This window comes from Porites lutea, chromosome 4, assembly GCF_958299795.1.
Source record: "Porites lutea chromosome 4, jaPorLute2.1, whole genome shotgun sequence".
NCBI lineage: Eukaryota > Metazoa > Cnidaria > Anthozoa > Scleractinia > Poritidae > Porites > Porites lutea.
The window spans coordinates 10773384-10800465 of record NC_133204.1 but is presented as its reverse complement, the minus strand read 5'-3'; the positions used below and the strand labels follow the sequence as shown (position 1 = coordinate 10800465).

The window sequence follows — 27082 nt, the reverse complement described above, 5'->3', positions numbered from 1 at the left end:
CAGTTCACTTCAGTTTGTCCGCCATTTTGGAGAGAAGGGCGAAGCTCTGTTCGAACGAACATCGCAGTTATTCGCTCCATTTTGTCAGAGCAAGGATTTTTATGCGAAAGGCGCCATAGGATACCAGGCAAAGTATGCGCTGTTTCATTCTCAAGTAACTTTTAACGCGTTTTGTAGCGGAGATCGAGTGCCAAAGCTTTGTTTCGAAATCTCTTTTTATGCACTTCTCAGGCACGCGGTCTCACTGCATCGCAGCTTTCCTTACTTGTAAGCACATTTTCTATCGAATCGTAATTTATATCAGTTTCAGTGTGTTTAGTTGCAGTCCGTGACGCCTGTGTAGTATGAGCAATTTCGTTTAAACTGTTTTCAGTTTTTTTTTGTGCGTGTCCGCTTGCCAGCTTTCATGTGCTACTAAACGGCTTTAAAACCTCGAAGGTACTTTTTTGAAGTTCTTTTAGGGGGAAACCGTAAAGAGGTTGCAAAAGTAATTAAAATACTTTTTCTGTATTGCTAATTCTGGAAACAGTGCGCGTTTTTGTTCAGCAAGTTATCGCAGAGATTATAAAGGCCTCTTAGCGGGCGAGGAAAGTTTTAGGCGTAACTTATAAAGCTTCTTAGTGTGAGGCAGCCTCAGTAAACTCGTTGTTTCTGTTTAAATAAACGTATGTTCCTTTTGACTCTTCTTTTGTGAAGTGGTTTGTAAGGCTTCGTGATGTGGGTAGCTATTTGTTTTTGACGAGTGAATAATATTTAATCCAAGCACCCTTCTATTGAGTCTCGACAGCTACATCTGTTCTGCAAATATTGTTTTTCCTAACTTTTTTAATTTTGCGCTTCCGTTATGCAGCTTTCCAGTACGCCCGATAGTGATTGCGTGGCGCAAAGCAGCAGTGAGTTGTTCGCAAGCAGAAACCTCGCAGCAGGTTTGCAACAGACAGCATCTCGACAGCATTTGCAGCGATTGCCTCTGATTCTAAATATCTGGGGAGCGCTCTGACTGTAAGCATTGCATTTGACTGATTGCAAAGCGCCTAATACTGTTAACAGTTGAAATCTGTTCAAAGCTCCTATTTTATCATGGATATGTCGCAGAATTCAGAAGATAATGATACCAACAACAACTCAACAGGCAGAAACCAAGAAGAAATGAAAGACTCAATCTGTCGTGATTACCAGCGTGGCGTTTGTACTCGTGGTTCCAAGTGCAAATTTAAACACCCGGATGGCATGGGTACGGAACTGTCAAACAGCCCAATGATCTGTCGAGATTACCAAAACGGAAAATGCTCGCGTTCCACTTGCAAGTACTTGCATATGACCAATAATGAAGAGAAGATATATCTGCGCACTGGTCAAATGCCGCCAAGACGTGAATACCCTTTCGGAGGCGAGCCAACCCGAGCTGGGGCAAATGATCCCATTTGCAAAGATTACCTGAATCGGAAGTGCACGCGTGGGTCAGGCTGTCGTTACCGACATGTTCCAGAGGATGATCGTGATATGGATTATGGAGGTTATGGGTTTGACGGTCCCTCTGGTAAGCGTCGCCGGGAGTCATATGAAGGTCAAGGCTACTACTACCTTATGGATGAAAATGATGCATTGCGGCGCAAAGTGGCTGATCTGCAGAAGCAAGTTGCTGACCTAAAAGCCACAAATGAAGTTCTTCTTGAACAAAATGCAAAGTATCGCAATCAGATTGGGGAGCGTGGCAGCTACAATGGAAATGGTGCCAGTGCTAACACTAGTTATTCCAGCTATGGTACAAGCTCCAGTCAATCTTACAACACATCATATCCACCACGGGATACCTACAGTAGTTACCCCTCCACTAGTGGAAGCACTTCATATCCATCAACAGGAAGTTATACATCTAACACTGCTTATGGCACAGGGTATACCAAGTTTGATTAGTATACCCAGATTGCAAAGATAGTGTTTTTCAAACAGAAACAATAAGAGTTGGCTTCCTGATAGTAACCAGAACAGAAAAGAAAATGAGTTGAAGGATTTTGGGACTTCAATTCTGTTCTCTGTTAAACTTTCAACTTTGACATTTATTTCTATGGTCAGGGGTGAAGAATGAAATCATTACTGTAGGGCACTGCCATGTCAGTCCACCCCTTGTAGTTTTACCTTTTCATAATTATGTAGACTGGGAAAACCATATATTTGTAACCAGTTGACCATCTTCTTTTGAGTGACATTATGTTGTTTGCTTTTATCAAATTCCACTATGACATTCTTAAGATTCTCCTTGTTTGTTTATATTACTCACACTTTTTCCTTATGGGAGTTGAGTGAAATAAAAACCATTAGCTTTTAACTGTAGGAGCTGAAAAACTTGCAGACAGTAAGAAAGAAAAATAAAATGGGCTAAATAACTTTCATTTAACACTGTTTCTTTACAACTTTGTAAGGTTTCTGTTATACAAGATGCATTATAAGACAAAAGGGATACCAAACTAAAGTTTAAAAACAGTAGTTACGTAGAGATATGTAAAATACTGTAATATAGCCGAAGAAAGACCGGTTTTCAAGCAGTTTTTTGTGAAATTAAGTTCCAAGAATAAAGGATTTTTTTCTAGAAAATAACATCGTTGCAAATGCCACTAATCAGTGGCAAGAAAAAAGGAAAATGATAAATCTGGGATATCTGGGTAGTATTTTTGGGATATTGAAAAAGGTTGCAATTGCAGCTGACTATTGTGTGGAAAAGAGCAAGGCCTAAAAGCAGGCATTCCCAACCTCACTCATCCCCGAGGGTGGAGACGGGAGTTTCCTGAGTTTCCCAGCACCACCACTGTAGCCACATTCTGAAGCAAGTAGGGAGGTGTGACATCTCATGGGTCTAGTAAGGTTACCGGTCATCTCGCCCCCAAGTCATTTTGCCCCGTTACTTTAGCCCCTTATTTAAGAAAGAGGAATATTATATTTGAAGCGCGCTGTAGGGGCCTAAGTAACCGGGCAAAAATGACTTCTATCTAGCTACCCCAACCCGCTGCCTCGGAAGCACACACTGGGCGCTTTCCATTTAGGAAAAAAACCCAGAAATTTCGGTAGGAGCAAAAGTGGAATTTCCGATTGGTAAAAAGTTGTTCCATTTGGTCGTAAACCCTGGTACGTCGCGGTGCCCGACGGTGGACCTGGAACTGGTACAAACTACGAGAAACGTAAATGGAACACGACATTCCGTTCGGAAATTCCAACCAGGAAAACGGGCCCGCCTATTTAGATTTTCCACTTTTTCTGGGAATTTTCCAGTGGGATGAACCGATGAAACGTGTTCCATTTACCGCCGAAACGGAAATTTTGACTAAATGGAAAGCGCCCTCAGTTTCGTCTCCTTCCGGAGGTCGTTCGTAGAAGGCCTGGGAGAGAAGTAAACAAAATAGCCAATCGTGGAACAAAGAATGTCTGCCATGAAATTTGATTCAAATGATTCAGCTTTGATGAAGCTTGTTTCATGCAGGACATATTTTTATTCCTCTAGGGCTGGTCGATATTGTGAAATAATCGTTAAACGATTCAAATTTGCACAGATGAACAAAGTAACTGTGATTTACGATCGTAACAGCAGATAACTTACAGAATATTGAACGCTTTTTCTGCTTGAATGACCTGAACAGTCAAGCGACTTCCGCTCGATCTAGTACTCCATATAAGGATTTTTAGGGATGGAATTCAGATTTTGCAATACAGAGGGTCGTTTCGTTTAGTTTTGTTTCCAAGCGGGGATCTTTTTTCCTGGAAGCATAAATTGGAAGTTAAGGAAGTCCTCCTGTCAGGGGATATACCTGGATCAACAGGTTTGTGTACTCTATCTTGTTTTAGAGAGCGTGTTAGCGAGGGAACTGCGAAGTCCATCTTTGACGTCCATTATTACAGGTTTCAAGCGCCCTGAAGGTGTTCCACGATATCTTATTTGTTTTCGTGCACCACAATACATTTTTAGAAACCTCTTATGCAGCAGAACATGATTGCTTATAAACTGGCCCATCATCCGACTGATATATTGCTGAGATATCGAGCGTCGAGGATGCTTCAAGGAGACATCTCCTGATAGCGTACTACAGGATGTACAGTGAATTGACAACCCTTGCAAGCTGCTGTATTTTGTTCAATGTTGTCGACTTTTATGTATAGTCTAAATTACATTCCCGTTCATCACCTAGTGTGACTAAACACCACTCAGGTGCCTTAATTTCTCTTTATATTGGTTAATGTATATTGCTGCGCTATAACGTGTGTGGGTACTATTTGTAAAGCAAAATTGTTGTCACCCGGAAGTAAGCAACGAAATGGTACTTTACGTGCCTAAACACAGCTACGAGTATGATATTTAAAGCTCGTAATGACTGTTTCCAGTCGTGTTTAGGTTATAAAGCGGGTCACTTTGCACGTATACGATACCAAGTGGTGAATTTCGAGCTTTCTTTCAGACATCGAGTCGTAAGGAAGTAGTCGATTGAAATAGAGGAACAATGGATTTTGCAACATGGGCAAAATCAAAATATGTTGTAGAAATTCCTATAAAGAAAAGTTGGGTAACAGAGCTGTATGATATTACAGCCCACGTTGTAAGTAATCAGCAAACTTTTGTTGTTCTTTGGGTATTCTTTTGCCTGCGTTGAATGTATTTAAGCTGTTATCTTAAGCAATCCAAATGAAGATGTCATTGAAAATTTTATTTATTTGAATGATGTAAAGGTCAAACTTAATTTTCAGCTAATGAGCATCAAATTTCTGTTTAAGATTATCCATTGCAGCCTTTTTTTTCATTGTTAATGTAAAGTTTTAATGTAACAATTAACAAATAAAAATACAATACCATAAAATTCCGAAAAAATAAGCCCCTCCAAATATAAGCCCCCCAAAATCGTAACGCAAAAAACCCCCCGTTAAATCGCCCCTACAAATATAAGCCCCCTGGGCAGCTTGTGTTTGGAATTTGCCCTCAAAATACAAAGTAAAACAAAGCAAAAATGGTAAATTTCATTCCCACTACAAGCTAGCCCAATCAATTTTGAAACGTAAATTTCCGTCCGTAGATAAGCCCCTCCGAATATAAGCCCCTCCAAAAATAAGCCCCTCAAAAAGGGCCTTTGAAAAATATAAGCGCTGGGGCTTATTTTCGGAATTTTATGGTAATTTATTTTTGTTGGTTGACTGACAGTTCTCTGGCTTAAGTTTCATACCCTTTTCTCCAATTTGTTTTTCATGCAGCCAGTTGCTTACAAAACTGGTCGAGATATTTTGACCTTTCAGCCCCATGCGAAATGAAAATAAAGAAAGCAAGCTTAAATTAAGGCCCAGATGTTGTCACCCTAAGAGATATACATGAGTAGTGAAACAGTTAATTTTATTATAAACTTCTAATTATTTAAAAGGTAGCAAACTTTGATTGTGTTGTGCAATCTGAAACAAATTAAACACTGTCACAGATAGGGCTACATTCTGAGGTTTACCAAAGGAGCTAGGAAGGAACTGGAGGGAGAGAGTCTTTGAGTATATTCATTTATGAAGTGCCAGAGACCTTTAAAACACTGATCATTCAGTTAAATTCAAGGTTCATTAATATTGAATAGGTACAGGTTCGAGTATCTATAGCTATATAGTAAATATAAATAAATCTATAGCTATATAAATAAATTGATAAACTATCCTTTTCATCAGCAGAATGGTGGGGTGGAAGGGTTCAGAGGGAAGAAGCTAAGAAAAAGCTAAGCAGGCTTTTTTGTTAGTCAAGCTGGCTTTTTTACTCAACTGCATCTCTAAAATTCCCCTATGTCTTTGTTTTAGGTGCAATTTGAGCTGGTGGTAAGCTTTTTTTCAGCCTGTGAAATTAGCCGGCAGCCGGCTCTTGACGACGTCCCTGAGGCTTCATCAACATTGTAATTGGTAATTTAGATTAATGAAGTGCTCACCTTAATTCAGATTACTATCATTTGATTGCTTTTTTTTTTCTCATTAAATAGGCCATGCATTCGCACGGGCCTCGGAATGAAGGCCATTATAGTGGTAAGTCTATAAATATAGTAAATAAACTTTGTGTGCACACAGACCGTGATTATCTCTAAGTAGGACAGGAACCCCTTTATTTATACTTATAATACTGGGTTTTGACCAAAATGACTAGACCTTCCAGCTGTTATTATGACTTATTTTCGTGGGAGTAAATTTTCACCCCAAAAAAATTCCCCCCCCCCCCCCCCAAAAAAAAAATGCAAATTAAATTGAATTCAAAAGACCTAAAAAAACTAAAAGAATCTTTGTAAAAATTGACCACATCACATTTAATACCCTGCTGTATAATTCAATGTCATCTTTATTACTGTTTCAGCTTGTGAGATCTCTTCATCCAAGTCAGTATCACCTTCTTGTTAAGATCCTTGGTGCAGTTGTCAAACAATCCATTCCTATCCATGCTCCTTGTTCATACTGTTAGAGGCTTTTTTGTTTCTCTATTCCTTGTTGTGGCCTTCATTTCAATGACAGCTTTTACTGGAATTCCCAATCCCCCTTGAAAATGCAATCTTTGCCATAAATGATCCCTTCTATCAAAAGAAAACAGTGCATAGGCCTTAATTTCTCTAGGCAAGTGATCAACTATTGACAGAGGTTTTGATCACTGCTTTCAATAGCAATTATTATTATGGAAAAACTGAAAAAGTTGTCCCTGTACTGAGATCAACTGTTTGCTATCGCAGATCAGTATTTTGACACTTTTGCAAAATTTAGTCCCTTTGAATGTTTTGTATCATGAAATTAAGTCCCATGTAATTAAATTTGATTGTTCTAATAAGGTATTTGTTGCACAGGTGTAGAATATTCAGTGTAATATGCCTGTAAAACGTTAATGGAATGTTATTTGTCATTGTAGATGCTTTGGCTATTAAGGCCATAGTGCCAGAAAAAGTTCAACATGATGTAAGTGCAAATATCAGTGCTATTTAAATTTTGATCAGTGTTAACTATTTATTTGTTACATTATGTAACTATTTGCAACCATCATATACCTGTATCTGATTGTTGCGTCGACAAAGGAGATGCTTCCTAATTAAGTTGTTAGCTGTTCTGTGTGTTTGTGGGTGGCTTGTGCATGTTCCAAGCGTGAGAAATTGAGAAGAGGTTGTCAGTGTCGGTTCCAAATCTGCGCCATCTTGAAACGTCACAATAGTATCCATCATGCCCATTACGTTCCTGTTCCTAGCGCGTTTCTCTGCCTTTGGATCTTTGTTTCCTCGATCTTTTCTTTTCTAAATCTTTCAGACAATATCAAACGCTGATCAGGGGTGTATTCAATATTCCTGGAGCTTTTACAATGCCTAGCTAATGTCCATACTGCATATTCTATCATTATTAATTGCTGCTGGCACAAAACTGGTGCCTTTAAGGCCCTAAGGTGATGCACTAGCTATAATCTACGATAACTGCTATTTCTAAAAGTAAATGTGTATGTACAAAAGGTTTAAAGGCTTTAATTTATTTTAAATCAGTTGTGTTATCATTTGGTTTAGGGTGGAGAGCAGATAGCCATTATCTTCAACCATAGATTGAACATGGATCGGAAAGCAAAAGACCAATATGTTGTTGACTTTGTGGGAACAGCAGGTGTTGTCAAAGTTCAAGCCACACTAGCAAACAGTTCAACGTTGATGCTACAGACACCAGGCAAGTTATAAGGCCTATCAGCCTCCTCTTCCATGTGGATGCAGTGGTCGCTGAAAAAAGTGCAGATATAAGTTAATGCCAAAACTTTTCAATGATCAAAGGGCAAGCTGTTGCTGCAGTTTACTAGCCTGGGACAATATTATTGGGCAGGCCAGACCAACCCCTTTTTTCGATAACATTAACTTTGTCTTGGCAAGTGGTGCTCACTCATGCCTGATCATAAGACAACTTTTATGAAAACCCAATAACCCAACAGATCACTCCACTAGCCCAGCAATCCTAGTTATCACCCCTCGATACTTTCATTAGGCCCCCTTTAAGTGCCATCAACTCTTTTTGAATAAGTGAATAAATAAAATTGTGATATTCATTTGTGGCTACCTTTTCTTAAATCCTCTAGTATTCAAAGAACCAAGTGTTATAACTGCTTATGTATACCAAGGCATTCATCGTCGCTTGATTGGCCAGCACAAAATTGAATTTCTGTCAAGGAGTGACACATTTTACAGACTTCTCTACAAGTCTCTGGATCCAGTCATTTTTATGTGTGAGACACTAGGGATTGTATCAGGAGATATCCACGAACTAGACAATGCCCTGGCGGAAACATTTTCAGCCAACGCCCCTCAAGGATTTGACTTTCTTGGTATTCATAGGGAAGGAGCAGGTACTGAACATTTCAATCACATATAAACATCATGCACTATATATAAAATACAAAAAAATATAGTAAGAACAGCAAGAGTCAAGGGGATTGAAAGAAAAGTTATATTGTCATGTTATTGTTTTGAGTCTCCAGTATAGTACTGGTAGGAGAGATATGTCTTCCTTATTCGTAATGACATGTACAGTACAGTCAGTGAGTGAATTAAGCAGGGACCAACTCAAGATTGGTTTTCAACTCCCCAAAAAGTGTCACCTAAGAATTTCAAAAATTTGATGTACATGTAGTGAATGGAAGGTATTTTTTGTGTTTAAAGGGAACCAAGAAAGTGTCACCCAAAATGCATTAACAGTACCCAAAAGAAGATTATTCTCGTAGTAAAATGTTCTTTTACCATTATGATACATGACAAGTTCAAACTTCCCTTCATCTGCCATAATTTGATAGGTTAATAATGTCAGTCATGTTGAAATACAGACCATGCAGACTGCAGACTGCAGACTACAGACTGTGCAGACCGTGCAGATTGTGCAGACTGAGTGTTATTTTTTTTACTTGTACCTTAATTTTCTAGTAAAATTTTTACTATAGTTTCCCGAAGGAGCGCACGGTGGAGGAAGGTAAGCTGTTTCTTTCTGTAACTGTATTATATTGCCACGATAATTTAAATTTTTTTAGTAGAAGAAGCTTTTTCAGGTTAAGTGACTTAAAATAAAACCCTTTTCAGCTTCCTACAATGGCTACGAGAAGAAACATTTCCTCAATTTCCTTGACTGTTGATGATCGTCTTTGGTTTCACTCTGTAATTCAAACCGGTGACTTGCCGTCATTTCTTCAAATCTTACAGATACTGATGTCATCGTTGTTAGCTCGGAAGATTCGGGTAGGACTTTTGTTTGTGTACTTTTTTTATTCGATTCTCAAGAGTGTCCTTCTGGGCGGGCTTTCACTCGGGGATCGACAGTTGTATTTTCTCCATGCATTCATGCCAATAAGTGGTAGTGGTTTGAAACCGACAATCTTGTTCGAGTATCGTAGTTCTTGTTTATGCAGCTCCAAAACTAAATAGTTCATTAGTAACAAATGTATTATTTGTACAACTCGAAGATGTGGAGGGGGTTTTAATGCACATTGAACTAGATCCCCCGCCATGTATTTTAAGTATATTTTGTCTTAATTTTCATTGAATATTATCTGTGAGAAGTTTCAAGTCGCTACCCCTCTTCTCTTAATTCTGATGCTTACGGAACCACCAAACACGTGGAAATCAGAATATTTATTTTTAGGTAGATATACCGTTGATTTATTTACACATTTTAGAGCAAGGCCCATTTCTCAAATGTCTCGGTTTGATATTCCGAGCTAACAACGATGACATCGGTATCTGTGAGATTTAAAGAAATGACGGCAAGTCACCAGTTTGAATTACAGAGTGAAACCAAAGACGACCATCAACAATCAAGGAAATTGAGGAAATGTCTCTCTCATAGCCGTTGTAGGAAGCCGAAAAGGGTTTTATTTTAAGTCACTTAACCTGAAAAAGCTTCTTCTACTAAAAAAATTTAAATAATCGTGGCAATATGATACAGTTACAGAAAGAAACAGCTTACCTTCCTCCATCATGTGCGCTCCTGCGTGAAAGCGGCGCAGCTAAAAGCACGCAAAACTGCTTTTACATCTGCCGGTAAACATGAGCCCGTGATTTTCTCATTTCCTACCCAGACCCATGACCCTTGCAGGTACACATCAGTGCACATATGATGGTGATGCACAGTGCACATAATGAGAAGAAGCAGGAAACTATAGTAAAAATTTTACTAGAAAATTAAGGTACAAGTAAAAAAATAACACTCAGTCTGCAAAGTCTGCACGGTCTGCACAGTCTGCAGTCTACAGTCTGCATGGTCTGCGTTTCAACATGACCGTAATAATGTAGGGTTGATGACCAATAGTTAAAAGATGATTGCTTGATATTTGCCTGTTCTCTCTGTATATTTGCAACAAAATGCCCCAGTATATATAACATGTGTGTGTAATTTTGACACCAAAAACAAGAAAAAAGATCCCAGGATTGCCTTTAATAATTTCTGGATGATTAGAGAAGAAAAGAAACTACTAAGTCTTCTCCCCTAAATCAGTGAGTTCTTCCTCACCTTTTTTATTTTAAGAATATTTGGTTTGAAGTAATTGATATAGCCAAAGAGACATTACTCAAATCATGACGCAATAAGGCTTGTTTGCAAGAAAATGACCAGAACTGCATGACTGACCAATCAGAGCAACAGCGTACAAAGAGAGTGGTGTCCGATAGCCTGGGGCTGGTGAATTTTGCTATTGCAGGCTAGTGAATTCTGTTCTTAACTTGCCCGATGGGCAAGGAAGTGAGTTTTGGGGGGGAAATTCAAATTACAGAAGAACTGTAATCAATGACTGCTCATCAATTTTTTTCAGGCTAGTTTGAATGACTTTTGGGCTAGTACATGCTAGGTACAGCTCACCCAAATGGCAAGCTGTAAAACTGACTTTCTTTGCACCCATCTTACGTCATCAACCCCAGAGAGACTTAGTGCTGAAAAAAAGGGCAGATACAGGAAGTTTGAACCTGTCTTGTAGGCCTCTTTTGAGCAGGAGGGCGGGTAGGGAAATACTTGAATAGAACAACATTTTTTCATACATTTTTGATTTTCTGTAGCAGTCAATTTAATAGCTTTAGACCATAGCACCTGAAAGCACACACATGTTTGAAAACATACATGCCCACATATTTTCAGTTTTGGTAGGGAAAAAAAATTGGCCAATCATTTTAGATTAAAGCCATGCAGTTGGAAGATTCCAAATTTTTAAAAACAGCACTAATTTATAACCATGTTATTTTTTGTTTTCTTTTAGATCAATCCAGTGCTGAATTTCCAACTTTGCTCCACTTTGCATGCAAGTTTGGACTAAGCAAGCTAGTTGAAGTTATCTTACGTTATCCTGGGGCTTATGAAGCATGTTCTTTGAAGAACTATCAGGGCCACCGGCCATACAATATAGCTGAGGATAATGGATATGATCAATTAGCAAATGAGCTACGTGCTTTTCATGTAAGTTAATTAGTTTCATGTAAGTTAATTAGATTAATAAACTGTTTTTAGCATTTGATGCAAATTTTTCTTCCTTTTCTTTGGCCAAGAGCCAAAAAAATTGAAATTTTTGTCTTACAAGTATATGCCAGTTCTCCTGGATTACGGGGGAGTCTTTTGGACAATTGGCACATAAACGTCTTGTTCTCCCATATAGATCACCAAAACTCCTAGCCTATAGGTCAATTTAGCTTTTCTGCTGTGGGAGACCTCCGCTAGCAGGGAAGATTTCATTAAGAATTAAGCACATTGTTCCCCAAAGTTCAAAATATTTTTTGCAAGGTTTCTATGGCATTTTTTGCTAAACTAGTACGTATTTTACCAGTGAAAAAGATTACGCTCAACTTTCTCTAAGATGAACACCTATGGAACCAGAAGTGATATATATATATATATATATCCATCTTATAGAGAGTCAAATGAAGAGAATAAAGCTAGAATTAGGCAGGGACCAACTCTTGGTGTCTGTTTTACAAAGGTGTCCATCTTATAGGGCTGTCCTTTAAGAGAGAGTTGACTGTATTTTGTCATACAATCTCATTAAAAGCAAATTTTGATGTTCTGTACTTGACTTGACACCTAATAATAATAATAATAATATTATTGTTATCAAAATTTATATGATGCTGTTCAGTGTAGTATACACCTTGTAGTCCCTGTGCCAATATACAATGCCCATGTTTTAATTTGGGGACATGGTCAATTTATTTTTATTTGAGAAGGAAAGTGGTCATTGATATATACAATAAAGCCAAGGTAGATTGTTACTCCTGAAACCAAGAACTGACTACCTCAAGCGTAGCTTTAGTTGTATTGTGGTTCTTACTTATGGAACAATCTTCCCAAGGATGTACGCACAGCAAATTCTCTAGACGACTTTAAGAAATAAACTCACTCTCGGTTTGCTGATCATGCAGTATTCCCACATGGCAAATTTGTAAAACAGTGTATAGAGAATTTATTTATTTTCTATTATTATACTGATATTTTAACTGTGTATAAATAACGTTTATCATCATCATCATCAACATATTTTTTTGGTGGGTGGTGGGGTCAATGAAACACAGAGTCTCTAATATTGTAAATTCTACAGAGGTTTGCATCACTGATATGTATATATGTGCATTTAGGACCAAAAAGATCCAGATGCCAGCTACATTGATATGGAGCCTAATAATAAGGATGGTGATGTTTATGTGAAAGTGCAAAAGGAGGATGGTTCCTATTATTATGTTTTGAGAAAAGAAGCTGACAATGAGCTGTACGTTGACTTGGACGACAAACCTGAACACGAGGAGTATTATGTCAAAATGCAGAAAGAAGGTGGCGGATACTACTATGTGCCCATGAAGCCAGGAGCAGGTCCTAAGAAGATTGATCATGTCGTTGACAAAGCGTACAGTAATGTCGAAGGACGTGGAGAGCATTACCAGGAAGATATCTATGAAAATTTAAATCAAACAGATCCATCACCGGAAAGTCAAGAAATTTATGAAGACATGGATGGTGAAGGAAATGTGGGAAGTGAAGAATTGTACATGGACATGGAGCACAGTGAAAAATCAACCACCATCTCTGGTGGTGTTCAGCATGGTGCTGATGAAGAACTTTACATGGACATGGCTAATGAAGGAGAAGAAGCTACTGAGGAATTATATACAGACATGGAGGGTGCGGGTGAAAGTCCTTCTGAATTATATATATCAATGGAGCAAGGTCTGTTCTGTTTCCATCTGCCATATTCATATTGTTTATATTGTTAAATGTTACCACTAGCACTTAAACAACAATATGCTTGAGCTTTAGCTAACATGGTTTGAGTTAGGTTATAGCTAGTTTGGTCTCCTCAAGTGATGATAATAAGATCCAAGGGAAATTCATCGAATATATTTGTTAAGGATCAATATAAGTCAATGCTGACATGCCAGGAAAATGATCTTGTTTTTTTTTTCTTTGCTTTCCCACTGTTATTACAAAGATTTAATCAAAAAGGCAAAAATTTAGGACATACTGGGTCAGGAGTAACACTCACATGCAATCATTATCTTCACTTATTTGGCAGCATATGTAGGTGACTCAAAAACCCAGGGGGGGGTGGGGTACTCAGGATTTCAAGTGATGGGGATGATCGAATGGAGCCAAAAGTCAAGTCCCAAAAAAATCCCTGGACCAAAAATTAACCCCCAAAAAATCCCATGCCGATTTTGTGGCCCTTAAAAGTTCCAGAAAAATAATGCTATAACACAAAGAAAAACATTGGGAATTGAACACTCGTGTTTGTTTATTCATCATACCATCTGAATATATCCTTTCCCTTATCTGATTCTTTTTAATACCCCCAAAAAATCCCTCCTCAAATCAAGCTACCCAAGCCAAATTTAGTACCCCCCCCCCCCTCCGGGGCTCAAAAAACACTCATGTAATACACAAGAATATAATTTATGACCTCTTAAATTTCCATGTTAACATCTTAATTTCACAATTGTCACTTAAATCAATTTAAAAGAAGCCACTTTGTAAAATATTTAGCAATGAAAAATTGTGTCAAAACGTTTCTTAAAAACATTTATTATAAGACATTTTTAAATAAGTTTAAAAATATAGTATGTTTCAATGTTCGTGTCAAGTAAAAAAATACAGTATGAATGTTCGATAAATACAAGAAAAACAATAGTTCATTATAAAACGAAAAATAACATATAAAAATATGTTTCAAGTTAAACAAAGATTTTAGCACTGATGGAGTCACTCTGAGTGTTAAGAATTAAGGCTAGGCCTCAGTTTTCAGTTTAATTTGATGAGTAACATTCTGTAAATTAGAGAGGCAGTCAAACTTCCTGTGGCACTTCTTGAGAATGCGAAATTGACCCAGCTCATTTAAAATATTTTGTCACTGTATGCTTCTAAAAACTGTTTACCAATAGCTGAAATACTTGTGTTCAGAAATGCATTGATGAAGGTGTTGGGCTGTGTAGCCAACAATGATCCTGAAATTAATAAGTTTATAATTATTTTATTTTAAAAAAATATTTCTGCATCAATTTGATTCTTATTTTTTTTTAAAAAAACAGAACAAAAACCAGACAAATATGGTTATGTGACACCAAGATCAAACCAACCAGTTACAACTGATGCAGTGCTTTTTAATCGCTCTGCCAGTAGTGCCGCTGAAGTGAGAGCAAGACAGCTTGCCGATGCTGAAAGAAAAAGCCGCTCACTACCTGGGGGTATGTACTTCAAAGATTAGTCTTTCTGGAAACAAATTTTCCAGTAGATGTACTGTCATCATACAAGAAGACTTCCTGCAGTCAGTTTTCTCTCAAATTAGACTGTTCGTACTTAGAAAGCTTTAAGTGACATAATGGTCTAAAAAATGAAAATATAAAAAAGGATTGTGACTATTAGGCAAGCTTTTCCAGACACCATCACTTGGATGAATAACTCCATGAATTTTAAGAGAAAATGCAAATTTTATTTGTAAGCTATGCGCATGTACCACACAAGGGAATATAGGTCTTGGCCAGCATACAGTGACCAATACAAACACAGATAGAAAGAACTGTAAAATAGAATAGAATAGAATAGAAAACTTTATTAATGTGTGGAGCCGTATAACTTGGGAACCACCCTATACTAACTTGGGGACACAATTTATAATTAAATAATTGGAATTTAACCTATGAAATATAAAAGTAAAAAAATATTTCAACTAGGTATAATATACTATACTGTAATGATAATCTAAAATAACTGAGAGAGAATTGTAAAATTAAATTATTATGGTGTGTAGAGAGAACAGCTCTTACATCCATCATGTATCATTGAGCTTATATCATTTTTATGAATTCTGCTTTTAAAGATGTTCAGAGTTTTTGCTGATGTTAAATCAGGAGGTAGTCTTTGCCATAACCTAGGCCCAAGATACCTTAAAGAATGTGTACCATATGTTACAGTATTATATCTAGGAATAGAGAAATCCGACTGTCGTAAAGAATAAGAAGAGTTATGATTATTGAAAAGAGTACGTTATAAATTATATTGTCTGATTTATAGTAAATGCATAATTTATGAAATGGTAATTGGCTGATACTATCCACACCCAGTTTAAAATAGTGATTACTCAGTCACATGTTATTCAAAGTGCATGTAATAGGAATATTATCGTTTCTTCCATTCTGACATCTTTCAGGTGTGTCTCAGGTAGACATTTTAGAACAAGCAATTCGACAGAGTGTTATTTCTGGAAAGATATCAGACAAGGAGGCGAGCCAGTTCTTACAGAAACTGGAGATATTGGTAAGGCTCATTTAAATCCATCCATTAATAAATATTTTTAAGGTATCCTTAAAACTACTGTATAGTGGTTGCTTCACGGAAAGTGTTAAGTGCTGCATACTGTCATAAAATAATTCTTTTTTTATTCACTGTGCAGTAAACAAATGAATATTGTTTTTAATTGCTACACTTGTTCAGTGTCACTTTGTTATATTTTTTTGGATAATATCAAGGAAAACATTTAAATTCGAAAAATAAGTGTATCTGACTTAGACTGTGCCATTTCAATGTGATTTTAAGAGACAGTGTATGTGCAGTGCACATAACACATGCATTGACAAAGGACGTAACTCAAAGCAAGGACTGCAAGTCAGTGCAAGAAACTTTGTCAACCGACAGGAATGAACAGTGGTGAGAAAGTTCCTGGAGACAATCAGGGGTAATGGAAACAGTCATGTTTTCGGTATGAACTAAGATACCTAAGAACACCATAGAAGTAGCAGGTAAGGATTCTTTTTCAGGAGAGGAATCCAAACCCGGGACCGCGAGAAGGGTGCCAAAGGCACAGAATGCATCATATGACTGTTCTTGAATCTCTGCTTTACCGAAGTCGTCAATGAAGTTTGTACAGTGGTTTCCAAAACTACTATACATGAAGAAGATGTAGTGCAATGACACATCATGGCTGAAGACCAAAGACCAAAACAAGGGGTGATATCAAACTAGAAAGAGCCAGGGTGACTGAAACTGAGAAGGTGGTAGTCACGAGGGTTAATACAGAGTTGTCGAGCCTAGGTTTATCACCCAGACCTTGAATGATAACGAGGTAGGCCACACAAAATTCTGCCAGAGAAAGATCAGCATATAATTTAGCCTCACCTGGAGCCTTAACATGTGGCCACTGCTGCAGATGAAGATATCTTCTGTGGAGCCTTTGTGTCACCAAGAGACTTTATACTGGATGTTGCTTCAGATGTTGGTGAGATTGTTGAATGTTTATTCTTGAGCTGAGCCAATTGCAGCTAAAGCTCTAACTTGAGTTTGTGTATCTCCCAGTCATTATTGTCTTTAACTAGCTGAAGGTGCATAATTTCGTCTCGACTGTGTCAAGTTTACTTTTTGAACTTTAGTGGCTTGTATGCCAGACAGGTCAAGGAACTCCCGCAGGGTTGTCTACCAATCAGCAGTAAAGGCCTTCACAATGCATGGCTCCTGGATTCACTTTTTTCTTGCCCTTCTTCTCTTTCTTCCCTGGTGGGGCAGATTGCTGTGATGTGGCCTCAGCTACCTTACACAATATGTCACCATGCAGACTGTTTGACCGTGGTAATAAATCCCATGTACTCAAAATCAGTACTCAGAGGTGTCAAGAAGTACGTACTATGAGTGACACGAGGGCTATGAGACATGGTGAAAAGATGAGAATTGTGGTGAGGAAATTTCGCAGAGAAACAGGAATAACAACAGAACAGCAGCAAGATCGCTAGTAGTACACCAAACAAACTAAGTAAATGCGTGAAGATGTGAACATCATAGCCGTCTCAATCAAAGTCATAATTAACCTTATTAAATCAAACCACACTGGCTGCTTGTTTTACAAGTGTACCACATGCTCTAAAAATGTTAGCCCACCCACAAATGTAGGCAATGTTATTAAAGTGCCCAGGACCAATACAGCCACAAACTTTGACAAGATTGGTGTGCAGCACGCACACCTGTCCAGTGAAGGCTTTCATCAAACTGATTAAGCGCAGCTCTTACCTCATTTTCACCTGCCCACTTGGCAAGCTTGGCTGTCTTTTCTTTTCTTACTTATGTACTAACACATGGTTCAAGTTATTGAGAGTAAAATCCTGCAAAAATGATCTGAAGGGAAACAAGAATTACTTCAAGTTAGCAGGAAGTTCAAGTTATCGAGGGCTCAAGTTACCGAGGGTGAAATTGCAGTAAATGTATGATCGAAATTCAGGGGAGAGAATTGATTTTGGTTCGAGTCAGTGAGGGTTTAAGTTATTGGGAGTCAACTGTTTAATTATTATTAGTTCTTTTGGTTGGTTTTCTCATGTGTAATCACATGTTTGCATGTTTACCTTCATATAATTAGCCAAGGAGATTAGAGGAAAGAAGAGGATCAACAGGCTCTAAAGCTTCCATATCAAGTAAGCCAGTAGAAACTATTCTCGAGTAAATATTACCTTAAATAGAGGCTTTTCAATAGGTTTCTTTCATCCCGTTATCCTGGCCAAAATCTTATATTCCTTTGATCCGTTGATCAAGATTGTTTTTATCAGCAAATCCTTAAACTTTCCAAAGTTTTTTAATAACCCATGAATAAATTTGCAAAATTAATGGACTGAGGTACAGTTTCTCTCAAGCAAGCTTGTTGTAAAGCAAACTTGTTGTCTTCAACCAGTTACCTGGGTACACAAAAAATATTGTGTATGAAAATAGTGACAGTTTTTAAGTTAAAAGGTAATCTTTTTTTAAAATTTGCAGCTGCAAGTAGTTCTGGAAGTAGCAGCAGCGGAGTAAGTTCCGGACATGAGGTAACTCTAACCCGGTAATCAAGAATCAGTCTAGGTTAAAATCAATTTAACCTGAGTTTTATTTTGACTTAGAACAAATGCATTGCAAATGCATCCCCCTGCCTTGAAATCTGGAGTACCCCCCCCCCCCCCCCCGGGGAACCAGTGTACACACAAAAATGTACAATACTATTTTTTATGATTCTGATGCAAATCAAGTAGAACAAAAGCCTGTCTTTCACTCTGGTACTGTTGTGAGTTACATAGTCGACATTCACAGTTGGAATTTAAATTTCTGGTGATGACTCTTTAGCCAAATAAGCAATGAACTTGTAATAATAGTATTATCAAATGTGCCAAACAGCCCATTTATGCACCTTTGATCCACAGTAAATGTACATGAAGGGAGGCTGTAGTCTTGCTTTATTTACCAGATTAAATAGCTCCTCCCCCTTAACATCCTTGTTTTCTTGTGTTCTCAAACAATTTCTGAACAATCAACAATTAAGTATCTTCAAAAATAAGGCAGTGAATAATAGTGTCTAAATGCTAGTTATGTTAATATTAAGTTGACAGTCATGTACTTAGTTATTACTTATTTTGGTCTTAATTTAGTTGGGGCCACGTGACGAACCATTTGAAGGTGCAAGTATTGAAGAAGAGGAAGAAGAGTAAGTGTTCCAATAAAATAATACCATCTACAGTACCACCCATTTTTACTTAGTATAATTTTGATAGTGGGGAATATAATTATACTTGCTGACATAATGAAATTAAAATTATCAAAAACTGAATCATTGGATAATGCAATTCTAGAGCTCTGATTGGCTTAGCCATTATGGTATATGAGCCATTATACCCATGCTCTCCAAATACCGTAAACTGCTGCTTATAAGCCCATCCGCTTATAAGCCCCACTGGTTATAGGCCCACCTACATGCAAACAAAAAAACTACATCCGATTATAAGCCCATCCGGATATAAGCCCCAGTTAGTTTTGATTTTGTTTTGAAATTTAACTGAATTCGATTTATTGCTGCCTTTTTAAGGCTTCAGTTGTAAGAGTAATAAATTTAAATCATACGTCGATCAATAGTGCTGTTGCTCATTTCGAATCGTTTTTTTTGTCCGCTTATTAGCCCATCTGGATATAAGCCCCCCTGTTTATAAGCCCATCCAAAACCCCTTACAAACTTGTATAAGCTCAGGGCTTATCTGCTCAAAATTGAAAACAAGCTGAAAATCGGTTGTTTTTACAAAAAAAGTCAGGAAGAATTCTCAAATATGTTGTGGGTGTTTTTAGTAAAACAATAATCATTTCAGTCGCGCTTGGTGGATATGAGATGATTATAGCTGACTCGGTGCTATGCGCCTCGTTGGCTATCTACCATCTCATTATGGAATAATTATTGCTAATTAGCATTTTTTACGTTTTGCAATATTTGTTGATTTTATTGAGGTATTATTTGTGTGATTACTTTTTAGTACGCATCTTAGTCGAGCTGAGATACTGGGTCATCTTCACAGACCAAAGGTAACATCAAAAACCCAGTAATTTACAATCCAGTCTCACGCAACTATGAAGTATACTCATTACTATCTTACATAAAGGGGTGATGTCACACTATTTATTTTATAATATTTTTAAAAAGCTGAAACTTGTCTTCAAAACAATTGAATTTCAAAAAAAATGGTCCAGTTTTGTTATAACGCTATTATTTAGGCTATGAAACTCATTCCTGCCAACCGTTAGCAATGGATGGCATAGGATGGATGTGGATTGAAACTTTAAAAAGTTTGCCCTGCCCAACTTTTTCATGTTTTGATGTTTTATATGTATGCCTGCAAAAAATTGCCAAAAGAAAATTATCATGGTTATTTCTCCCTAATGAAATTTCTTTGATATCTTCTTCATAACTTCTGTAAATCCTCCATTAAGCCCCCCTGTCAAATGAGCCCCCTCCCCCTCTAATAAGCCTCCCCTCTCTATTAAGCCCCTCCCCCCCTCCTGGGATGGTTTATTATTTTACCAACTGGAAGTTCAGATTTGATTCTGATCGTCGGTTGCTTGACCTCCAACCTTCTTGTTCTTGAGCTTCTCCACCTTGTGTTCTAGTTCTTTAGGGAGAACTGATACCATCGTCTTTTCTAAATTAAAGAAGCCCCCCCCCTCAAATGGGCTTGAAATAGTGGATTTACAACAGAATTTTGTGTGCTATGGTTGAAGGTACCAACTAATGACTTCTGCAGATTGAACTAAAACAGCAACATCATCATGATGAGATAGCCTCTTTAATGATATTTAAGAGTTTGGTCAGATCAGGTATCTCAGCAACTGTATGACTTTTTTTTATGTCATGTGTTTAGGATGAACCCCCTACACCCCCTCGCCCAGACTATCATCAGAGGGACAAAACCACAGGCTCCTCAGGTATACATATTTTTATTTTTTTATATATATGCTCTTATTCAATGCCTATCCTCTTTATGCCTCATGGCACATTGGGCCTTATGGACCTTTTCAACCTCTCCCTGTTGGCTTCATGTTTTATCTGGCAGATGCACGTAAGCTGCATCCCAACTTTTGAATAAAGAAAGCTGTAGCCTATCTGCAAGTGTGTTATGGTATACATGCAAGGCAAGCAATCATGCTAGAAAGTATACATTATGTACAAAGAAATTGCTCAGACTTGCATGACCACTAATAATAATAATTATTGTAATGATAATAGTAATAATAATAATAATAATAATAATAATAATAATAATAATAATAATGACTTAAGTACAGAATCCACAAAGTGGGTCTTCGCCTGTACACTAAAAGCTATCTAAACTAATATTCTAGAAATTTACAAATGCGCTAACAATTAAATTCTGTGGGAATAGTTAAAAAATAATGGTAATAATAAATAAATAAACTAAAAAAATAAAAATAAAGTAAAATGAAATGTCTCTGTGTCACTGAGTTGAGTCCAGAGCATTATATTTTGCAACTGAAATTAAGTAAAAGGCTTGCCTCAAAATTTCTTTTATGTGGTTCACAGACAGCAGTAGCAGAAGACAGCGTCATAAAACAGCACCTGTTGAGACAAAAGATTTACCAGGGATGCTTAGTGCAAGTGGTTCACGGCTCCCTCCTCCTGTCCAACGACGAAGCAGTTCACCAGGTATAGTAGCATGCATCAACGTTATACTGTTCTACATGGTGTAGATCAGGAGTTCTTATATCTTGACCTCTTTTGGAAGCACATGCCTGAAGGTATAATTTATATATTAAGTTGTTTTGGTGAGGGACAGCCCCTCTGAGTGACAGTAAACACTCTCATATTAGAACCTATCATTTCGGGTTCAGGCTTATCAAGTTCTTAGTTACCAGGTGCAAAATGAGAAATCAGGCTGAAAATGTTAATAAAAATGTAATGTTCTTAAAATTTGTTTCAGAATTACTATAAATTATACATTACTAGAGGTTCAATTGACATACAATATTTTATTACTTACATTAAAAAATTAATTTCATATAAAAATAAACTAATTTTTATTACTTATATAAGAAACATTAATAGGTTAAAATTCAACCTCAAGTTGTAATGCAGTTTTAACATTTCATAACATTCCTTAGCTCTCTAGACCAGCAGCCCTTCTCCAACCCCTGCAAATTGGTCCTCAATACTCCAGCATCCAGCACACCATAGTACTTCAATATGAGTTACTGTAAATTGTTTGTTTTTTATTCTGGTATCCTCTTTCTTTTTATATAAGAACACATGTTCTATTCATCTGGCTGTTAATTGCTTCTTATATATATGGTGCTTTACTGGTCAACTTTCAGCCTTATGATTTTAATCCACTTGGTCTTATATGCGGTTGTTTACTGTACTTGCCATTTTCTTTAACAGCTGAAAAACTCAATCACCTTTTGTAGATTTTATATGCTGTACTTATTAGTTCATTGAGCTTCAAAAAGACAGTAATAATTCATAAAGAAAAAACAAAAAAAATTAATGTTTAATGAGTGTCCTACATGTGATAAAGAAATGTTTAACTTTACTGTAAGAATGAGTTGATCTATATCAGAGATTTTAAAGCCGTTCAAAAAACAGGCCGTCATGTATTAAGGTTTAAAAACTCTTGCCCTCGCCTTGAGTTTTTAAACCTGATCATACACTCCTACTCGCTTTTTAAACAGTACAAAAAAGTTATGTGTTACATTGCACCTGTGTGGTGTCATCAGTTATCTTGTTTCAGTTTTATGCACACTGATATGTCACTGTATCTTTTCTCTAGGTGGTGTGAGCTACAATACACAGTTAAAGGTAAATTCTTGTTAAATAAATTTGCTTTATGTTAATTTTTCAAAAAGTCACATGTTGAAATTACCATTTTGTTTGCTTTCCTTTTTTGTTAGGAGCCATCATCTGAAAGGCAGAGGCCTCCTGAGCCCATACCAGAGTCAACACCTCCTAAAGTTGCACCTCGTCCTTCACCCCGCCCTCCTTTGTCAGCTCCCTCTGATGCAACAAGATCTCCTGCTCCTATTCCACCCTCTGAGAGAGTCAGACAGGCTGGAGTGCCTGTCCTTCCAATGCCGACTGCTAAAGGTTTGTCTACTTGTATCTTATGCTTTATGCATGGTTATAGTAATTGATTATACCAGTTATAAGAGGAGGCAGCAGGGCCCGGCGGTTAGCACACTGGAATTGCAATGCAGAGGTGCTGAGTTCAATCCCCGCCATAGCTGTTAGCTAGATTTGTTCTCAGTAGTCCCAAGTGCAACTCCATGGTCACACATGTAAGTAAGCAACTGGTTTGCCTTTGGTCAGTTGGGATTTTTTTTATCCTTTTTTTATTATTATTTAAACTATTTGTTTCTGTTCTTTAGTATTTGTGGGCCATAATGTTAACTACTGGGTTACCAGTTATTGTGTTACCCTTACAAAGTCAATTTGTTTTCTAAAATATTATTATTAAATTATATCACAACTTACTTACTTAATTACTTAATAGACCTTTTTCCTGTTTATTAATGTTATCATTATTATTGTTGTTGTTATTATTGTTATTATTATTATCATTATCGTTATTCCAATACAGGTCATGTGGCATTACTCTAGAGGAATCCAAACTTCAAATTTTGTCTAATTTAGTTTACAGGCACATAGTCTTGACTACGTTGTTTCCTCGAGTAAGCGCCCATGCTCTAATGAGTGCCCTCCCCCAAATAAGCACCTGTCCCCGCACAGGCAGACCACCCTCTGTTAGTGGGGGCCGTTGTTGTTTGAAATCTGAGCAAAGATCTTTTGTTATTTATAGAGGAAATATATATGAACAATACGGTGGCTATAATTTGTTCCAAAATGCAGAATTTAAAGCAATTTTTTCAATTAACGTTTAAAGAAAATGTTAACTGAGCCATGTGTCATGTTTTTTTCGCCGTGCCGTGCTGTTTTTAGCGCTATTTGATTACTAACAGCAGAACGTAATAAGTGCCCACTGGATTAAGCACACTCCTTCCAATAAGAACCTATCCTTTTAGCAGAAATTTTAAATAAGCACCTACTAACAGCCTTAAAATGTTTACTCCCAGGTACGACACCCCCTCAACCACCACGGAGACCACCTCGTAGCCCCAGGAATTAAGATTAATTTGCTTTACTGTAGAGTGCATGTATCATTTGATCAATGAGATAAAGGTAACAGTATGTACCATTTGTACTATGTTAAATCGTGCGCCTTTTGTCTTGAATGTTATCAAAACCAAACCATAGTAATTATATCAATCTTGGCAGATGAAGACAACCAATTAATCAGTCAAATAAGGTTAGTTGTGGTTTGATTGTGGGGGTGATTAGCCATGGCTGGAAAAAAGAGTGGTGCAAGACACGAAAAAAAAAGATAAAAAATAACATATATAAATTAATAAATGTAAACAGAAGAGCATAGAAATTACGAAAATGAGCAAAATCACTCTATTGTTATTGAAAACCGCCCAATTACTACTTCCTAGATAAACAAGAAAAATAGTGTGAGTATCAGGGTTGTCGCTAAGATTTCAAGTTGCCAGGTAAATATAACAAGTAGACGGGGAATCTAACAGCTGGGGATTTCTTCTGGTTCTATTTTTCTTCTAAAAGAAGCCGGGGGGCACATTCATAGTAGCTGAGGAAAATCCCCGGCCCCCAGCTCTTAAAGACAACCCTGGAGTATGTACTGCAACAGGTGTTAAATGAAGATTGAGTGGTATATCTATTTATGGCTTATGTCTTAAATATCATCTTGTTCATGTTTGAAGGATGAGTGTTAATCTATTTATGGATATAACTCTGTCTTCTTCGTTTTTCACAAAAAGGAAGTCTACTACTTTGAATTTGAATTTGAACATAATGTACAGAGATACATGTGGGAATTAAAATCGGCAGTAGTTTTAAAGGGTACTTCTTTTTCTAGTTAGAAAAACTGGAAAATTATTTCTTAAGTTGGAAATTTTTAGCAACAGAGTCAATTCATTATTAGGCAGAATGGTTTTGTTGGCATCAGGAGAGCAAAAATAGTATGACATGTTATTATATAAGCAGTGTTTAATCTATAACTTATTGATAATCAGCTAGTGATTAATGTATACAGATCTTAAACTATTTCTTGTACACACGCTAAAACAAAGAACTAGGTAACAACCGCCTCAACATTCTTTTGCTAGCAGGAAAAATATTTTTTGAAAGCGGCGTGTCAAATAATTACGGAAAGGAGATTAAAACATTATTTTGAAATATTTTATTGATAGGTTAAGATTTTTCTTACTATATAACGTGTTTGTCGATTCTGACTTAGCATGAAATTGCATGAATGAAATATAACAGTACGTAGCAGTCATTGATACGTGTCATTAGATAAAAAAATAGAAGTTCTTAAGTTATTGATGGAGAAATTAGTCACTGATGCTCACACATATTTTATCAGACAAATCTGTCATTACTTTTCGCCATTTGAGCTTTAAATAACGTGCATATCATTAACATTCCCTTCATTTCGGGATTGCAAAGTAGTTTTTATCAATCATTAGTAAAATTTAGCTATATTTAAAGGTAGCTGTCTAATATACAATGAGTCTTTAATCATGCAGGGGAATTAGAATTTGCAAATCAAAACAAGACCTTACACAACCCTTTTTCACAGGCAACCCTCACACGTGAATGTCAATGATGAAATTGAAATTGGAGTGATTTTAATAAACCCTAGGGGAAATAAACGCCCACATCATAAGAGGAGTGAGTTTTTTTTTACTTCCTAGCAGCTCTGTTTTGTCAATGAAAGAAGAAAGATGAAATCTTGGTTAACTATAAATTTTTCGTCTCACCCTTCTCTATATATATGAGATTTGTGCTTCAAAGTGTTTGAAGAGTCTACACCAAAAATTGTAGTCTGTGTTGAGCCCGCAGAGAGGCATCAAAGTTGTTCAAACTGATTTTGAAAATTTGTACCATTTCAAGGTCAAATTCCCCCAGTCCTACAAAAACACACTGAAGTCAAGTTACTCCCCCTTTCCACGGGTTGCCTATGTGGAAATGTTTAGGTTGAGTTTATGACTGGTCTGAATTTCAGGCATGCCTTTGAGTCGCATACTCTTATCAGGCAGTATGTTTAAGAGGAGTACTATGCGACTCCAAGGGATGTCTGAAATTCGGCTATTAGATAAGAGCCTTATATAAGCTTAGAACGCGAGAAATTGAACTTGAAAAGTTCAGAAAACATTTTTTACAGCATTTACAGCATCAATAGTTAAACCTTTGATTTTACATTCCATTGACTAAAAGTTCTTGATTCTAAGGTTTTCAAAACCTTGAAAATATCCAAAGCGAGCTGCGCTCGTGTACTTTGGATCTGTAAGAATAAGCTGAACAACTTTTTCAATCAACATATTTTTCATATAAGCTTAATATAGTCATATTTTTGTATTTTCAATCTTGTTTGTCTTCTATGCAAAGTAGTAAATATTCATTTTAAATAGGCTATGAGTACATTTTGTTTTCTGATACCTTTATTTTTATTTTTTTGGAAAATAAACAGAAGTCAGTTTTTAGAAGCTGTCTCACTTTTGGTTGATTTACTACAAATCCGTACAAAAGCAACTCACCTGAGAGGATCGGTAGTATGTCTGTTATGTTTTCACGAAATTTGTTACGCGAAGGAAAGGCTTTTTTCTTGTCACAAAGGCACACAATGCGATTCAAATTATTAAACCTTCGTCGGCCATTTTGTTTTTCGTCAAGTTACGTGGTTCGTGTGCGCGCAGTTTATTTCCCGCCGGTCTTTCCCGCCCCATCTTTTTCGCGCGCCTTCAAGTTCGTATTTTCCACGAGTGTATCTTAGCTTTTATATTTATTAGTTATTTTGGGTGTGCAGCTACTGTATGTATTTTTGTTATTAATTCCATTTTTTGAAAATTTGCCTGCCTACAGCAGAAGTGAATGTCAGTTTTTGTCCGGATAAAAAACTTCTATAAATTTCAAATAGCTGTGTGCCGCCCAGTGGCTTACACACTGACCCTATTTACGGATGGCACATAACACCCACACACACTATACTTTAGTTTCATACACATCATTTTGCCATCTCGGCCCGCAAATAGCAAAAGCTAGACGAGGCGGGCGGAGAGGAAAGGTTACAGCAGTCATAACAGATAATATTGTCAAGTAACTAAACTTTGTGGATAAATAAGAATTATAGAAAAACGAGTTCAAGTTACAAAATATATAGTCTTACAGAATGATATTACAGGAAAAATTTACTACTAACCGAACCTACCAATTATTAGT

At 37.0% G+C, this 27082-nt stretch overlaps 2 protein-coding genes across 2 annotated transcripts; both read left to right on the top strand.

The window, feature by feature from the left end:
• Positions 1-4: 4 nt before the first annotated feature.
• Positions 5-2576, top strand: LOC140935837 (zinc finger CCCH domain-containing protein 10-like). Its single transcript, XM_073385412.1, has 2 exons — positions 5-132; positions 851-2576. Exon 2 carries the CDS (start codon positions 1081-1083, stop codon positions 1915-1917), a length of 837 nt encoding a protein of 278 aa, XP_073241513.1. The 5' UTR covers positions 5-132; positions 851-1080; the 3' UTR covers positions 1918-2576.
• Positions 2577-3491: 915 nt separating this feature from the next.
• Positions 3492-25153, top strand: LOC140935836 (uncharacterized). The gene is made up of 18 exons (XM_073385411.1): positions 3492-3812; positions 5982-6024; positions 6887-6933; positions 7524-7677; positions 8078-8344; positions 11231-11427; positions 12597-13182; positions 14538-14693; positions 15656-15762; positions 17846-17900; positions 18238-18287; positions 18882-18937; positions 19752-19800; positions 20634-20697; positions 21314-21436; positions 22557-22585; positions 22678-22870; positions 23857-25153. Exons 2-18 carry the CDS (start codon positions 5985-5987, stop codon positions 23907-23909), a joined length of 2226 nt encoding a protein of 741 aa, XP_073241512.1. The 5' UTR covers positions 3492-3812; positions 5982-5984; the 3' UTR covers positions 23910-25153.
• Positions 25154-27082: the final 1929 nt, after the last annotated feature.

Coding starts and splice junctions, on each gene's coding strand:
- LOC140935837 (XM_073385412.1), top strand. CDS start 1,081: ATGGATATGTCGCAGAATTCAGAAGATAATGATACCAACAACAACTCA.
- LOC140935836 (XM_073385411.1), top strand. CDS start 5,985: ATGCATTCGCACGGGCCTCGGAATGAAGGCCATTATAGTG. Junction 17,901..18,237: donor CTCTAAAGCTTCCATATCAA/GTAAGCCAGTAG, acceptor TAAAATTTGCAG/CTGCAAGTAGTTCTGGAAGT. Junction 22,871..23,856: donor TCCAATGCCGACTGCTAAAG/GTTTGTCTACTT, acceptor GTTTACTCCCAG/GTACGACACCCCCTCAACCA.